General features: G+C 38.8%; 2 protein-coding genes across 2 annotated transcripts; one reads left to right on the top strand and one right to left on the bottom strand.

The window, feature by feature from the left end:
• Positions 1-2,171: 2,171 nt before the first annotated feature.
• On the top strand, positions 2,172-13,508 carry RB195_020935 (uncharacterized protein; the record flags this gene model as incomplete). Its single annotated transcript, XM_064189493.1, has 22 exons — positions 2,172-2,228; positions 2,296-2,371; positions 2,460-2,545; positions 2,602-2,682; positions 3,338-3,492; positions 6,011-6,098; positions 6,171-6,297; positions 6,387-6,544; positions 7,654-7,770; positions 7,923-8,138; positions 8,223-8,408; positions 9,504-9,617; positions 9,690-9,770; positions 10,065-10,134; positions 10,943-11,050; positions 11,109-11,195; positions 11,250-11,461; positions 11,543-11,680; positions 12,192-12,305; positions 12,390-12,562; positions 12,624-12,751; positions 13,405-13,508. The coding sequence occupies 22 exons, from the start codon at positions 2,172-2,174 to the stop codon at positions 13,506-13,508; spliced, it is 2,676 nt and encodes an 891-aa protein (XP_064045374.1).
• Positions 13,509-14,575: 1,067 nt separating this feature from the next.
• RB195_020936 (uncharacterized protein) lies at positions 14,576-17,567 on the bottom strand (the record flags this gene model as incomplete). The annotated part of the gene is made up of 4 exons (XM_064189494.1): positions 14,576-14,750; positions 16,562-16,902; positions 17,254-17,359; positions 17,440-17,567. The coding sequence occupies 4 exons, from the start codon at positions 17,565-17,567 to the stop codon at positions 14,576-14,578; spliced, it is 750 nt and encodes a 249-aa protein (XP_064045375.1).
• Positions 17,568-18,340: the final 773 nt, after the last annotated feature.

Genomic DNA, 18,340 nt, shown 5'->3' on the forward strand with positions numbered 1-18,340 from the left:
TCCCCAAAATCATACAGTATAGATAACGGGAATATTTTATGAAACCATAACTTGAGATGATATCGCTTGGTGGCAAGCGGGTCGTTTTCTAACCTATGCGCTCTTTCATTTCCTCAACAAGTTCCTAACGACAGCATATAGCGAAATTGACGATGTTGGGATCTTTAAGCGAATGGGTAAAACAAGGGGTGTATCTTACGATTATAAGCGTGATCACCCTCAGTTCCCCCTTACGATGCATAAAAAGGCATATGGAACAACCTTGTGTGAACCCGTCTCTTCAACGATGCAACATATTAAGGATAATAGAACGAGGGGTAATCCACAACACGTCTACGGTTATGTGGGTGGGGCAGTTTATGCTGCTTATCTAAGTTATGTTAGTTGGATTGAGGACGCATTTTACGACTATGGAATTTTCGTTTCGCTCGTTTCGCATTCTATTGCGTAATGAGATGCATCGTTGGGGAAACGGGCTCACACAACGTTGATTCATCCAACTTTTCCTGGATTACTACAGGAAATTGAGCGTGATCATGCTTTCTGGCGTCAACTACGCCCGTTCCTCTATCTATTCGCCGCGAGATCTCATCAACATTAATTTTGTGATACGCCGCCTTTAAAGTCTTGCTCGTTTCGTAGAATGTCTTGAATAGTCTTTTAACGTATTCCCTTTTTCTTTATTAACATTTCTATTTAGGCATCTTTAGTTTAGTTATTCTTACTTATTTATTTAGTATTTAATGGCGTAGATTTTTTAAAATCTTGATCCTCTTCCTCATCAGCTACAGTGGCGTTACGATAATCTCCCAGTAAGAGCGTTCCTAGATTTACCTTTTTATTTGTTCTTTTTCTTGTCAGCTGGAATAAAATATGCAGGTCACTGTCGCAAATATAGGACGGAAATTCTAAGTTTTTATCATTTTGTGTGTTCACGGGCAATGTATACAGACCGGAAGCACCTTCAACAGCGCTGCAGAATTCCGCAAAGTTTTCGCAAGGGTTTCATTTTCATTGGGGTTTCTCTACGTCTAATATATCCATAACCAATTACTGTAATCGATCAGCGTCTTTTACATGTCGATACCATTTGCGCCTACTATAATTCATGCTATTCGGTCGGCTTACGAGGTCAGCCTCATCGTCGATTGAAATTTAACACGGATCGCGTCATCAGCCAAGTCAACGCCCATTCACTGTCGTTATTAGTGGAACACGCGCTGCGAATGCTTGAAAATCACTGAGTTGCCAAGATCATTGTTTTGCGTAGCGAAATCCAGGATCCTATGGATTGTCATTAATCCGTCACCGAGAATCATTTCGTCTCCTTTGTCGACCCCTTTTTTAACCTGATAGTCTCTCGATGAACCTTGACGTTGTGAGAGAACCGAAATGAAGTATTGTGAACTTCCTTACCTTATTGGCTTGACAAATTTTGGAAAGTTCACTTTAGTTGTTCTGGATTCTCAAAAATTTCTGAAGGGCGATTCGTTTTTTCCTACAAATTTGTGCTTTTCCCGCTTTCGCGTTTTTTGCTTTCGGTATCCCTAAAATAAGACTGAAAGAATTAATAAAAAGTCCAAAAATCTCTAAGTGATCGTCATTTTTCCATCGTCGTAATCAAAAGGATGCATGACTTCAATTTTGAACTACTTGTTTGTCAATTTTTTTATTTGAAATTTTACGACAACTATGCTACTACGTGAGTCACTTTTCTCTTTCAGTATTCTCTGCGTTTTTCAAACTCATGATTACGCTCCATAAACTATCAATAAATAGTTTTTCCTGTTTCTTTCTTCTTTTTCTTTTTTTGCTTTATTTAGGGTTCTGTAATTTAAAGTGTTCCTGCTAGAATGTTCAGATTAATATTCCTATCCACCATCTGGAAATAAATGTTCCTTGAAAGTCTCCCGAAAATTACGGTAGCAATCGAATTGAACCCCTATAGAAGGACTACTAAACAAAAACTTTTGTGTATAATAGTCCAAGGTTCATAAATTATCAGACCTCACCTTTCCTGTCTGTCTGTCAAAAAACTTTGACACCGCTGTCATTTTACGAGCAGTATCATTAAGAAGTATTTTAAGAGAGTATCAAGTGTGCCTTGCACATTATTTCTTTTAGGATTGCATTGAATAATCCATAGCACTAATCATACTGTCTCTAATCAAATGCGTTGGCTATTACTGTTAGGCACTGCTGTGGTAGCAGCAGCTAAGAATTCACTCGTGAGTTTACAGCCTGTTTTTCCAGTCTATGACCAAATTGGATATTCCATGAAAGAACTGTTTTCAGAAGGAATCACAACATTTTTGTGAAATTTATGTGGAATGTGCAGCAGTAGCGCAACTAGAAGAGCGGTTATGTTTAGGTGAGTTAATGTCTCACTTGTTGTTCATCTTCAAATTTAGCGTATCGCAAATTGAAATTCAGACCGAGAGTTCTATAAATCATTTTAGGAAATTCAATTTTACGTCCGTACTGGTTACCAGACTCACGTGACAAACATAACTGCCATGAAAAATTACGGAATGATTACATAATCGTGAGTTTAACGAAAGTCGCAGCGTTCTTCGAATGAAACTACATTTCTAATTCCAGTTAGAAAAAATGGAGGAGGAACTCGACCATTTGCTCACATCCTGTCTTATTCAGAATACGATTCCCTTCAGCAATAACCAGGTATCTACTCTTATTGACTAATATATGTATCACTGGACAATTTCATGATTTTTTTAATTGGTCCAAATAGCCTTTCAAGCTCATAAAATACAACCTCTTCGCAACATTTCCTTTTTCATCTAGCTCTTCTTCTCATTTCCATAACATACAGTTTAGTACGTTAGTGCTAAAGCTTGTCTTCTGCTTAGTTTATCCATTTATGAAAGTCAATTTATAGAGCTTCCATTCTTTCGTTTAAAAAAATTACAAATTTTCTGAGCTTTTTGACTCCTTTAGTTTTGATAGTCTCGAAAACTGCTTTCACTATTCACTAGAACTTTTCATTTTTCTCAACTTTTTGTGATATTACTTCATTCTGTGATAACCACTTGCGTTTTGGATTTTTGACTGTCTGAGGTACTATTTATCACACGCTGGCTATTTTTACCTTTCGGTATTCTTATCGTGTAGATTTACCTCAGGAGGAAGGGACAGTTTTCATTTACTTTTTCCTTTTTTTTTCTGAAGTTCCATAACTGCTTTCGAATTTCTTTCTGCTGCTAATTCAGCTGCAATTCCTCTTCTATATAATTCTAATATGATTTTTTTTTTCAAAAAATTCCTTTTTCATTTCTTCTTTATATTCCTTTAAACGAGCTGCTACTTCTAATTCAAGGTGAAACAGTGCGACTCGATCGTTTTGAAGTCGGCATCGAGATTCTCGTACGGGCGTAATATCTACTATGTACCCACTCATTGCTTCGCTGGTGTCGAAAGACGACGAGAACGAGAGTGTGGACAAGTGCGAAGTTGTTGTTTTGCGTTGTCTAAGTGAGTTTCGCTACAAAACTTCTTTTTCTTACATTTCTCCTACACTTGAATTTGCATTTTTTCGGTTTTCTTTTGAATTTTTCGCTCATTGCCGCCATGCACTATTGACGTGATAATCGCTTTCGCTATGGGATTACTAAATTGCGTTTCAGCCTTCTGAACAGTGAAAATATCTGCCCAATTATTCATTTTACGAAGTAGAACAGCTCAAGTACCACTTCAAAGAAGCGATAGTCTTTGGTCATTGATGATCACTCATATCTTGTCGTCTATTCATTATATCCTCTCTATTTTCACTCACTAACCTCAATTTCCCTGCCGCACTCTGTTTTCGACGCGTCGACGACAATCCAAGCTACTTCACTTCGTCGAAGATTCTCTTTAAGAACGGAAACAATGCAGTGACGCCTAGGTCGGCGAAATGGTCTACAATTACGTTCTGAATTGTCTACCATTGAGCTATCGCGATTGTTAGCTTCTGGTCTCTAAAAAATGAATGATTTCTCTGAGAGAGGAGAATAGACCAAATTGTGGATTTCGGCGATGTCTCTTCTGAGTAGTTTTCTTTTCGATGAAAGAAAGAAAAGTGTGGTACTGGATTATCTGTAGCGAAGTCAAGTCATGCATGAAACTAGCTCGGTATTCTTCAGCATAACTTGTTCATATTTGATATCGAAGGCTTTGGAATCGAAGTGAACAATAATTTATTTTAAATTAAATGAAAAGCAGATCTAACCTGACTGCCAGGAGAATCAATGGTCGACGAAATTCACCAAGTTTGACCTAATTTTTTATGCGCTTATGTTTTGCGATGCCAAACTCCCATCTAATTGAAAAACAAAAGAGGGAGAGTGAAAAGTGGAAAAAAAACCGCTGGAAGATAAAAAGTAGTGAACTTGAGAACTTTCTAGTGGAAGGGTTTTTCCATAGTTCTTACTTATGCTTCCTAATAATCAACTTCCACCGTTATGTTACCTACCTGTGATCCCCATCTGTATAATGCTACATACATACCATCATGGTTATGTCTCCATTATGAATTTATGCTAAACTAAGATTCGTCAACGCAGGCCAGCTTCTATCCATGATTGACCAAGTCTTGAAAATGTGCATCGAACGATATCAAGTGATGACGTGATAACCATGTTCTTTTGGTGGAACTAACAATTCCAACATTTATTACTGGTAACTGGTACATAGAAAGTTTTTTTTTTCTCCAATGAAAGAGGGGATTTGGTACAAACCATTTTGAGAAATTATTTGGAACCTCTTTTTTTCTCGAAAAAGAAATGTTTCTGCAACCTAGACGCCCTTCAAAACCTCTATCAACATAAATTACACTGTGAACTTCATCATGTTTCTCTGTCATATTTCATCAGAATGCTGGTCTGCTTTGCGGTGATTTATTACAAGAAGATTCAAAACTTTGAACTTTGCTTTGGTATTTTTCTCGTAATTGTACTTTAAGTGTGCCATTGTATCAATTTTCGGCCAAATTGAAAAAGTACTCCTGCACTGTTTCTCGTCCTTCCTCGTTCAATGAAATTTATCTAAAGGCTTGATTCCCATTTTGGCTGAAGGAATTTTTAGGGATATTTTGTAGTCGTAATATATCTCTTAATATGCGCTCCTCTACAAAAGTTAGACCAAAAAGGTACACCACTAACATGTATTTGTTAATATTGAGTATATAACGACCGTTCCCCTGTCACTCAATGTCGTTATTTCAAAGATTTTGCATCACGTTGACCTACAGTCATTATCGTTTCTCGCGCTCGGAATGATTACGCTGACATTTTCGGTGTTTTCGGCAAAAAGACGCTTGATATAGCTACTAGTGAAAATGGGTCAAACGTCGGCGATGATCCCTATCTCCCGCATAATTTGTGAATGTTTTTGAGGGAAATTGCGCAAGGATGGAAACATTTCAAATTTTTTGTGGCTTATATCACTATTTCGTTTAAAGTAAAAATTATGATGTAACAATGCGCTGATCAAATTTGTCAACTTGTAAAATCTAAAGTTACTGAGAGGTTCAAAGTATTCAATTATTATCCAAAGGGGATATTATAAGGGATATTCAGAAGGTTGTAAATGGACCCATTTTCCTGCTTCTCTCCGGGCTACGGATTCAGATAGAACAGAAGCTATTTGAGCTCTGGTAGAGGAACATCATCATGGAAACGTAGGCTGCTATCAGAAAAAGTTTAGCAGGTGCTGATTGAGGTGGTAAACATACTATCACCTGACTTATCTTTGACCGAGTGACCGCGACGCGTCTACAGGAAAGCGCAGTGCTGCTTTCTGCTCGGCCGGATTCACTCACCCTCCTTCCCCCTAGTTGATCGCTTTTCAACTTGAAATACCCTTAAATCTCCAAAACATGTTAGAAACCAACTTGATCGTCTGGTCATCAATTTTGTCATACCAGAAAAATTGTGTCCTGTTTCAAAATTACGCATGTGAAATATTTCAGGCCATGTAGCTTTAATTATTCGTTTTTACTTGGCTTTTCAAGATGTTCGCATATTCCTACCCAATCCGCACTGGGCAAATCAATAAACGAAACCCGCATCAGGATGAGGAAGAGAGCAAAGGATTGCGAAGTAAGACAAAACCAGCAGCTTAATGCTAGTTTTCTTGCAACTCCAAATGATTTCATTGACTTTTTTTTTCAGAATGGCATCCCCATAGAAAAACTAGGCCTACCTCCTGGTTATGTTCCTAATGAAGGGAGTACGATAGGATCAGGTTCTGTTAGTGTCAATTTCAGCGAAGGTGGCAGTAAGGAGAGCGGAGATGATGGTACTAGTCACAGATAACATTTCTATTGTCTATTTACTACTTTGAAAAATAAGGTTGAGTGAAATGCTGCTGCATTCCTGATGTTTTAGGAAGTGGTTATGTGAATGTGCACATAACATCCGCGAGCGAGGGTGGATACAATAATCAAGCGAGCGAATATAAGGCAGGGGATGGAAGAACGACTGGATACGATCAGGGCGAGACTGTTGGCGAAGGTGGCCCCGGTGGAGATGGAGGCTATGAAAAGGTAAGGATACAAAAAATATAAAACAAAAGCACAGAAAAAAAATCGTTGTCTAGAACAGTTATATACCAGTGTCAGCCCCAGAAATGTTCCTCGTAGGGGTCACTCGCGACGAGAAAGGACCGAACAAGGAGCAAAAAGTGCGTGCTTTTCCGCGAATCGATGATCCACTTGAAAATACTTTTGAACAAATTAAGACAGTAATCTAGAAGGTAACGGATGGTAAAAATAGTTTCTGGAATGAGTCAAACAGAAATGCAGATTTTCAAGGGGTTCACAGAGATTCGTGAAAAATGTTCCAGTTAGGAGAGCATGGCTTTGATGGCTGTGTACCGTGAACATGGCCTTTGTAACGTCTTTCGAGAGAATTTATAGGGTACGAATGTTGAGTAGTCGAATGTTCGAAGTACTCAGTCTCTACGGAGTGCTCCTTATGCGGCAGGTGTATGCCTTTTTAAGAAAAAAAAAGTCTGTCAAAGATTCCGTCCCAAACAAACCCTTTCAACATTCATACCACTTTAAATATGATGTGCTATTTCTTACAAGTGAAATTTTCAATAATGTGAATTTATTTTACGGAAGTTTTATGATAGCAAATTATTGTAAACCTCGTGTTCTTGGAGGCTCACACGGCTCTTTTTTTAAATAGTGACTAACAACATCTTTACATTATTTTCCTGTCACGAAAAACTACAGGTAGTATCCTTGTTTGCTGGTTTTCGGAAATTTATCTCAACACCTTCAATATTACAAGATTTTATAAATAATAGATGAGTTATTAATTAAGAAATGTCTTTAAAAATTATAACTACTCATTCGAAAATGCAGATGTATGCAAGTTCTCGTAACTAATTTCTTCCATTTGCAATGGTACCGCTATCAGTGCTAATAACAGAATGAGATGAATTTGGAATTGGAATGGGCGGAGTATCTCCAAATGCTCAAATTCAACCGAATAATGATTGATCTGTGAGGTTGCTGATGTACGCTAATGCTAATAAACACAACTCTTATATTATATGGTCGAAAAAATTATATTCCAAAGGCGTTTGGATTTCTCATTCACATTTTACACGTTTTTATAACTATAAATCAAAATATGTTTATGGTAGGTGAACTTTCCTCGTTCGTCTAATCGTGAAGGAGGCAGGCGAAGTGAACTGAGAGACGACAATGGCTCGCTTACATTTTCTAGCAGGCCGAAATTATCGTTCCCTGACGACAAAATGGTTGGTTTAATCGAATTCTTCCTCGATGAATTATTTATTTGCCTATTTGCTTATATTTACTTGTGTTTTCTACCAAATTATAAATCTTGGAAAATATTAGGTGAACCGGTTTGACTATACTTACTTTTGTTAAACAATATGGAATATTCTAGGCTATAGCTACCAGCAAAGGCATCTTAGTAGTGAATATCCATGAAAGGACTTCAAACCTCACCAACAAACGATCGTTCCATCGGAGCAACAAAACTCATGATCAAGCGTTTGAACACGCTTTGAAGAACACCAACGAATACAAAGCTAAGGTCGAGCAGTTGAACCGTGGAGAAGCAGCACGCACCGGACTGAACAGTCTGTTACAAGCTGGTCAGGTGGGGAGTTGAAGTTTCCAAACTTATCCATGGAAAATATTTTCCTTCAAGAATACATATCATATATATAGTGTTGTTTTAAAGGCGCTCGGAAAAGTGTCCTCCAATCCGTTGGTGATTTCCGGAGCTGTAAAGAATGTTGTGCCGAAAGCTTCTGGATCCAGACGCCGTCTTGAAATGACCGATGATCAAAGCGATGAAGGCGGTCGACGCGGTGAATTCGTGACATCATCGCCAGTGATTTTTGTTCGAAAAAGTGCAAATTCTAAGGTGACTGTAATTCAACGTTATCATATGCCGAAACTAAAAAGAAAACTGCTTAAACCCATCCTTTTGATTATTTCTATAAACTTGTACGGAAGTGCAGTATTACGCGTTGAGGTGTATCAAGAATTTACAGCCGCCTGAAATCGTTCCCTGCAGAGATATCGGGCTACAATTACAATACAAATAGGTCGGCGTTACGGTACGTATTGTAGCGGCCGTTACCAGAACTCTGCTGAACTGATAGCAAGATGTTCGCCTGATTTACACAAATAATCGAACTTGACTCATGTGGATTAAACAAAGCAAAAACTCAGAAGAAAAAAGCATTCAAAAAAACAATTCGGAAAAGGAATTAGTTGGTCACGGTCCATATTGTGGCGAAATTGCCGTAACATGATCGATCGACGTTGGATAATTGATCAGCACAGGAAAGAAAAGCAACATATGGTCTGAAACAAGTAATTCCAAGGTAATCGGACGGACACCTTTCTCTTAGGCTCTGATTTAAAAACAGACCAACAGAGAAACGCACAAAATCAGCTCCGTGGCTTTTGTATCTCTGAGGGAAACAAGTTCAGGTTGTTATAAATTGCTCCCGCATATCACACTGTCACAGATACTGCTCCTCCTGTTTGTACAAAAGTTTGTACAAAAAAAAAGGAAAAAAAAGCGAGTTCACGTGGTTCACCTTTAAATACGACTAATGCTCTATTGGGTTTTTATTCGATTGGTATCAAGATCGTCGATCAAGACCTAGTTTTTGGTGCGGAATTATATTCGTTTGGTTGTCTTCTTTTCGACATCTCGCGATTTTTCTGGCACAGCTATTTGATTTTGAGTGAAGTGAAAGTAAAGAAAGAAAAAGTTAAGAAAGTAGTACACAATCAAACTCTACGATGCCAAGATTCAAAGAAGGTCGAACTTGGAACGTACTCAACGAAGTGAAAGTAGTTTCTATTAAATTACATTGAAACCTTATCTCTTACAATCATCTTGCACCAAATATTATATAAACTCGAAGTATACGAAGTTGAATCAATGAACCTATGCGGTTCCTATGCGGTTAAACGTTCCTTTGTTAAATATCAAATAGTTCAGAACCTTAGTCGAGCTGGAGACTGTATAGAACCAACGATAAAGAAACAATCAAAGAGACTGCAGGTGATTTTGGCGTTGTTAGGAGAGAAGAAAGACTCGGAAGATATGAAAGAAGTCAGTTGAATGCAGCTCCACCGCCGCCAATTCACGGATATCCTTGTACTAATCGATTGTGGTCATTTGCAGATCAAAGATCTTGTCGAAGATTGGCATAAAAATCTTCGTCACAGAGTAGTCTCTGCTAAGGAGAAAGCTAAAAAAGTTGAGGTAAGTGGTCATTGTTATGGATTCGTTGCCTATCAAGTCATTAAATATATGTAGTGGTAATTTTACAACACCTATGTACTTGATATGTCGTGATCCAGATCGGAGCTGCATCTCTAGAGCAGCATTACGATTAATTACCTACCATTACTTAGCATTACGATTACTTGTAAGGCATTAAATCTAAAAAAAAGCATGAGATCACCTCCATAAAAAGTTAAAGATAATGGCATTTTTAAGTATATGTATTAAACAGTTCGCGAATGTTTTTACTGTACACCAATTCAGTGATTGCAGATTGCGAAGGCTTTGCAAGATCTCATCAATCAATTCGATCGAGTCAATCTTCAGCTGATCAGAAATGCAAGTGGGGATGATTTGTTCTATTTATATTTACCCAAATAGCTCTTATTTTGTTTCGATATGATATTTGACGATTTCATCGCTGTATCTATGAGGTCTGATGCCGGATCCGTATTTTCGTAGATCAATATTTTTGGAAGTAGCATATCACAAAACTGACGAATATTGGGGTCTCTCTGAGTCAATATTGAGTTCGGCTTGTAGCGAATGAGAACGTGGGCACTCTCAATTCCCCCTAACCGTCCTGAAAGACGGCGTGGGAGACGGTCTTAGTTCTTACGGGCTTATTTTGAAGAAGTCATCCCCTTCGCCTCTTCGCCACGTCCACGAGCGAACGAAAACCAACGAGGTCTCCTCAACAGCCTGTTAATGTAAAACGAATGAGTAAGGGCCCTGAGGGAACCGGAGAGAGCAAAGATGGCCCTTCTGACATGTTCGTAGGAGCTGAGGCGATTCCTACGCCGTTTTTCAGTACGATTGCGGGGGAATTGTGGCCACTCCTATTCTAATCCATTTCATTCTGTTCTATTTTTCTTTTATTCTATTAAACTATCGTAGTCGTAATACAACTTGAACTCTTTATTGTCTCACTGAGCCCAGAAGATCGTCAATTTCGTCACGCGCCGTCCTTTAATCCCCTGAAACTTTGCATCTGGACACAAGTTTCACTCGTACCCACCCTATAGCTACTGCCCAATATTTCCTTCGTCCGATATGGCATTTAGAAAAGGATGGAATAGTGAGCTTTCGGAAGCATATATTTGTTTCTTAAGCAGTTTTTTTTTCTCAGTCCCTAAAAATCGTTTTATTAGCTGTCAATGAAGCCGATTACCCTGATGAAGACGATGTAGTCGATGTAAAACGTTGCGAACCGAATGAAGAATTTAGCAAAGATGGAGCCGTCCATCAGCATCACAAAGGTATATATTGGGGCTCTCTTTCACTGTAGAAAGAATTTATTTTTGTTCAAATTTGCAGAACCTGCTGTAGAACCCAAACATAAATTCGATCGAGCTAACAAAGAAATCCGAACCAATGAACATGGTGATCACATAGTTCTTGAAGGTATCTGGAACTTTTTCAAATAGATTCCACATTATCAGTGGATTACTTTTTCAGAAGGGGTCGAGAAAGTGATTTTATCCGTTGGTGATGCTGAAACTGCTGCCGACCTTAATGTGGATCCAGCTAATACTAGTGTCCAAGTAGACGAGAAGGTGGATTCATCGAGTAAAGAGGATAACATTATTCACGACTGGTCAAATGAGGAATATAAACGGGAATTGGAGAAATACAAAAGAGAACATCACATAAATTCCACTACTGATGGCGTGGGTTTTACTGCGCAATTTCTTTTTAAAAATTATTCATAGAATACATGTGGATTTCAAACGAAGAGAAAAAACTTTCAGAGAAATGAAACTTCTTGTGATTTATACATGCGATGCCGGAATCAAATGCATTTAGCTGTTGATAGTTGTGCTTGGAGATTTGCGAGCAGTAAAATATTGCCAACCTTAGCGGAAAGTGCTGAAAGTCTACTTTACAAGGTTAGTTTAGAGGCATTAGAGAACAGAGAGCGGGATTTTCCATTTTTTCGAGTTTGTCTTAGTCGAGGAGATGTTTCAGTTGATGAAACTATCTATTTATTTATAATTACTAGATCTACGTCTTGATTAAATATCGAGCTTTGTTTTGGAGACATGAGAGATGTGTCAAGAATTATCCGGGTAAAGTCTGGAAATATGTATTGTCGCATAGGCGATTTTTACAGTACAGTTTTACAGTACAGTTTTTACAGTAGTACAGCTTTTTTTGCTCAAAATCATTGCATCGGTGATTTTGAATATTAGATTATTAGATGATATGATTATTAGATTATTTTAATTATAAAGTTGATTATTTTGTTCTTAACGAACAGAGCAATGTGTAAGAATTATTAACCTCCAAAGTATTTTTATATTTAAATCATGGCTCGGAATTCCAAGGTAGTTTCGTAGTACTTGTTACCTTCGCTATTACTGTGATCTCATTACGCACTTAAACTACAATCCATTGCAGGGAGACGAATTTTGTGATCCTGCGGAACAACCGCTCTACGAGGAGCTGTATGAAATGGTTATTAATCGTAACACACGTCTACGAACATGCCTAGACAAAAAGAATACGATTTTCGTAAGTGTTCAGACTATTTTCACGAAGTTTTGAATTTGATCTGAATTTTTCACAGTATAAGCTTTGGTATTTGCAAATTTTCAGTTCTCATCATCGATCTGTGTACCGTACTCTACGAAAGAGCATGTGCTATTTAACTCTGCATTTCTTCGGCTGCTGAGCGAAGATTACAAGCATTCATCGGAATGTTTCCGTGATGCGAATCTGATCCAGGAAAAATGTACTAAGCTCAGAGAATGTTGTCCGAACTTTGACAGGTGAGACTGTTTTGTGCAATTATAAATTGTTACTTCCATCGTAACCTAGACAAATTTCTAGTTGTCGCCAGGAAACCATGGATATCACGTTGGAACAGGCTATTATTAGCAAAACAGCGCAACTGAACGAAGATAAACAGAACTGCCTCAAACAGAAGGCCCGTGAAGCTTTCAAAATGACTTTGAGAGGTAAGGTTACGAATATTTTACCATTTTAGCGACATTGGTGAGGTTAGAGAACTATATGTTTCTTCCATCCGCAGAGTGGGTCAGAAGAATGACCTTTGTGACGTTCTGATTCGAATATGACCTCTCTTATGGGCGGTACTGCAAGCGCAGTCCGTAAGAGATTGTGACCGCACGATCGAACGATGGTTCGAATCCGCACTAGCGCCAACCACTTCCATCGCTGTGGGGTCGATAAATTACTATCAGACTCGTCTCGGGGAATAAAAACATTTACTTGATACATCGGCTGGCCTCGCAACTCAATACACTTAAAACTTGAACGGTCCCGAACTACTGTCAAACGTCATCCAGGATTCTTACGGCAGAGATTTTTGTATATGAGATGGAGAGATCGCTAATTTGAAGGATAAACAACTAAATAAATAAATAAGTAGTGATATTAATAACTGGTCGTCTGTAATTTGCGTAGTACAAATCGCTATAGTGTTCAGCATGCAGTTACCATCTTGCTTTGCTACTTCCCGGTGGTCATGATCATTGATTGTCTAAGAACACTTGATCACAATCAGCCTTATCGGAGGAGTTACTTCGACCCATTGACTCACAATTCATACGGTTCTTCTTTATCTCATAGTACATCTGTTATATTTCAGAACTTCTCGGTAAAGGTAGCCGGGAAATGCTGCAGAAACTGAAACGAGGTGAACTGGGATTAGATATTGTCCGCGGAGCGCAAGCACTTGCTAGGTTAAGATGATCTACGCGGATCGATCCACTCAACTATCGCTGCTCATTCTGTTCTTTCAGCGTTATCCACTGAATGATCTGTAGTAGGTCCGAGCACATTTTCTTTTCCTTATTCTTATGTCAGTTTATTCGACTGTACATACGTGACAGTTGGTGTTATTGTTTCATTCCGCACAACTGTGATCTACCGGTAACTTGAGTCCGATGACTTCTTTGTGTTAATTGCTTCTCCTGTCATTTTGAGAGCCCGAGTATCATTTTCTTATGTGATGTGTTCATTTGATAAATGTCATGATATTTGCGACGATTTTTGTAGCATGAAAAATCGCATAGCGATCTTCTACATGGAGATTTGTCATTCCTTGTCTTATTTTTCTTTCATTGATTTGATTTTTTTCTCATTCAAAAGTTCAAAAATTCAGGAGAGGAATCAAAAAAGGAAGTCGTGTTTAGTTTTTGTTTCTTGGTTCTGAGTGCATCCTACAGTTAAGATCCCAAGTGGAAACTACCCGAATGGTGAAATCTGTTGTTAATATAAAATAGAAGCGATCATCGACCGAGTAGGTTTTGAAATGCGGTACGGTTTTTGATTGGTACCATGCATGCAGTCGGTTGGAAAATTTCTGACCTCTGTACTACATACTTCTTACGTTTTACTTTCGTTTTACTGCAAGTAACAAATTTTCTATAGGCATTTTATTTTTTGTGGGCGTTTTTTCTCTTCATTTTCTGTAGGTCTTTTTTTTCTTCCTGCAAGATGCTACTAGCACCGTCTGATAGCTGGGATTCTGGGATATTGCTTTGTTTCTGCAGCGCTGTGCCAGAAAAAAAAAAGACGCTTACAAGATTGACGAAGTACAAACATTCAAAAACAGAACGGAGCACTCCCTTGTACTATATAATGGGCATTCGCGTGATTGTGGACCTTCTGGATGACAAAGGCATTATTATTATAGGCGCAAGTACATTATTCGAGAATTGCAGAAACTTCTCCAGCTTTAACACGTCTACGTTTTTTATTATGTTGAGCATAAGAATTGGCTGACAAAAAAATCTAGATATAAGATATGAAAATTTCTAATCACTTTTCTTCGATCCAGGTTCCTCGTTTGAGCGAGCTTTTGAATTGAGCATCTCGTACACTTTATCACATAGTTCACGATCGGCATTGACGTACTTATCGGCTATTTTATCGAAGAACGCTGTTTCTCTCATGAATTTCAGCATAGATTCCTTAGCTGTAGCGAAACATCTGCAAAGAAATATTAAGATGCCAAAAAGATCTTGAAATTTGTCTTTTTGAAAAAATTAAAAAGAAGAACTCCTTGTTGCTCTTTTATGATATTACTTTATGATATTATAGTTATTACAGTTATTTTCTTTTATGATATTATAGTTATTAAATCTCTTACCCAAACAGGTCCATACTGACCTCACAACACTGACATCTATCCCACATTCATAGAAATAGAAATAGATATTTTAATAAAGTCGTCATTACGATTATCACGAAGAAAATACTCGGAGGTTTTTTCTACTGTATTTTTTTAATCGCTGTCACCGTGTCTGCACGATAGATCAGAGGTTCGAATCCGTCCTTGTGCACACCAAGCCTTTCATCCTTACGAGTTCGAAAAACTACTGCCAAAATTGAAAAAAAATTTAAAAATTTGACTGGAGGATAAAATTCTTTTTTCTCTCAAGGATCCCAAGCGGATTGATTAATGTCAGACACTTTATCCTTTATTTAAGAGAACAATATTCTGTCGTCAAGCTACACTATTTAGTCTTTCTGCAGTCCTCTGCGATCTCCTTTTTGGTCGCCCTTTTCAGCTCTTTTTAGATGCCCATGCAAGCGAGCAGACCACTTTTTTTTCAAGGGAATGAGAGTATGTATATGGCAGTGCTCATACGAGTTGCTATCTGTGCTCTGCTTCCACTGAATAGCAGGTAGACATTTAAGTATACGCTCTCGCCACGTTTTTGCTGTATAACTTGCACAATTATTTGAGAGGAGCCGCTCTGAGCTCCGTAATTTAAAGGCAGCATATCACGAATCTGAGGTGGTGCGGATTTGCGGTGAAGTATCCGTATACGGGGTCGTAGATTATGGAGACGGGGGTAGTTCCGCTCATCTCTTCCTGCATCACTGCAAGCAACCACCTCGAGAATGCTGTTTTGTACGACGCCATCTATTGCAAGGCCCCACCTCTTGCGCCGCCTCCGCCCTGCGATTCGTCGAAAATCAATTCGAAATGCCCCGTTAGGCAGTAAGAGACGTTACGCGTGCAAGGGTGGCGCGCTGCAATGGAAGGCATCGTACAAAACAGCATTCAGGGGCCGGCTGCTTGCAGTGATTCAGGGAGAGTTGAGCGGAACCACCTCGATCTCCATAATCTACAACACCGTATACGGATACTCCACCTGAAACCCGTACCTGCCCAGATTTGTGGTATGCTGCCTTTAAACACGAACTCTACGGGTTCTCCGAGGTTTTCCTACTACATCTCATTTCATGATATCTTGCCTTTGAGTCAACCAAGCTATCCCATCTACTGAAATGCAACGAATAATAGTTCTGTAGACCATATGAATATTATCACGCTTGCAGATTATTCATTACTGTCAAGAGAGTTCTCATTTATATGAAAAAGAAACAATATTATACTTTTACCATTTATCGTCAAAAATATTTGTGGGAATCATAAGGATTTTAGCTCCCCAACATTGCTCTAATTGCTGTAATGCACAGTTTCTCGGTCAGATATTCGATTTACATTCATTTTACACTTTGGAGCTATTTAGATTTTATGTCGTTTCAATATTCTCCAATAGCTGACTGCGTGAAATATTTGAATGTCTCGACAAAGATTCATTCGAGTAGTCGAGCAATAGTCAGGACGAAATCGAGAGTCAATCATCCTCTGTTATAGGTAAAAACTTCTAAGATACCGTCTAGAACTACTAAGGTGTTAACTAATCCCCACCCCTCGGTGGCATGTAACCCCTAAGGATATGATATATGAGTTTTTAATATTCTAACATAAAATTCATCAAACTTACGTGTCATGTTCACCCTGCATTGTTGTTGCTGCTGCAGTTGTAGCCTCGTTTTCTTGACGTGCTACTTTTTTCTTCGCTTTTTCCAGGTTCTTCCTAGCTTTCGCCAGACTCTTCAGATTTTCTTTTACCTCCTTCACTTCATTTCTGTTAAATTTGCGTATCTCCTCACTGAAGCCTACGACTACATCTTCTGAGAACTTTGGAAAAAGTTTGCTAATTTCGTAAAAATTGTTGCAAGCTTCTCGGAAAGTCTCTGCGCATGACTGTGTCATCATTTGGTCACCGTATTCCTTAAATGCCTCACCGGTTCTCCACCATATTTTCTGTTTGGCTTTAGACTCCTGGAAGCATTTGTTGAAAAACAAGAACGCATAAGTATGCAGGAAGACATTGGAACTCTAGACAGGGAGAATTCTTGCTTCAAATTTTATTACGACGTAAAGTCGGCATCAAACGTGTTGTTTTGGCGTGATGCGAGACGTCTTCGACGGTAATTCCCAGCTCGGTCCGTTCAATGAGACGATCGGTATAGGTATCTGCAAGGGCCGCCTCCGTCGAGAACGTAACGCGTCACGCCCTCATCGTCCGCCGAGGCGCTGACTACTTTTAGTGGTGTCAAGGACGTAGAATAAAGTAATACACTAGAATTTCTCCTCGAAATTGCCTCGGAATTTTTGAAACAATCATCTCACCTTTTTCACATCTCGGCTCAGATGTTCAAGTTTCCTTAAGCTGTTACAGATAATGCCGATTCTTTCCACACTATCCAGAAAATCAGGTGGATAGTCTTCACGTGTTCTAGAATTACTGGACAGTATTCTGGATTTCCATTTTTAACGTGAACTTCGTTTACAATACTTCAATACTTCTGTGCTTACCCTGCTTTCATCAATTTTGGCATCTTATTTCCTCGACGACTGGTCAAAGGTGTGTGTGGCGTTGACAGAGAGCTCCACGTTTTTGCGGTTGATACTGGTGGTGTTTCCGGGTTAACATCAGAACACATCGCGCTCGATTTACAAGTAAAATGACTTGTTGTGATCTTATTTGAGTTTATATACTACTTTGGAAGTGATTATCACTAAACTTTTAAAAATATAGAGATAAGTACGAATACCGATTCATTCTGTTGTCGTTGACTACCATGACCAACTGTGAGGACAAAAATGTATAGGATGAAGTAAATGGCGTCGATCTACCTCTTAAGGACGTACCGATCGACTCTAAATCATGATAACTAAAAGTTAACGAGCGTGTATGCGGCCTATACGACGACATGTAGGTGTCAGCCGATGTATCAAGTCAACGTTTTTATCCTCCCAGACAAACAGTGCCGCTTTACCGACTGCGGAGGGATGAAGAGCTCAGTTGGCGTGGAGCGGTTTCGAACCATCAACAGTGCAGTCGCGGCTGAACCCTTTATCACCGCGCTATATCCGGTGTTTGTGCATCAAGCGTTACCCCATGCTCAAAACCCATCGAAATTTAAATTGTCATCATTGTCAGGCGCAGTTAAAACAGCAGTTATAAGGAAATATGAGAACAGTGCTGGGATTTTCCACAGTTCACTTCACCACTTTTTAATCAGTTCTCACCAAAAGTTAGAATTCAAATCAAAGTTATCTCCAGAATATCTCCAGAAATTTCGATTCGGGATAAACTTCAGCTGCGGGAAGGAGGGAAAATTTCGTTTTCAGATTCAGAATATCCTGTTTTACCGTATACCACTACATTCCTTTCAGTAGAATTGTATGCGAAAACTAGGTGGTACTAGAACTT

This window comes from Necator americanus, chromosome II, assembly GCF_031761385.1.
Source record: "Necator americanus strain Aroian chromosome II, whole genome shotgun sequence".
Classification (NCBI taxonomy): Eukaryota; Metazoa; Nematoda; class Chromadorea; order Rhabditida; family Ancylostomatidae; genus Necator; species Necator americanus.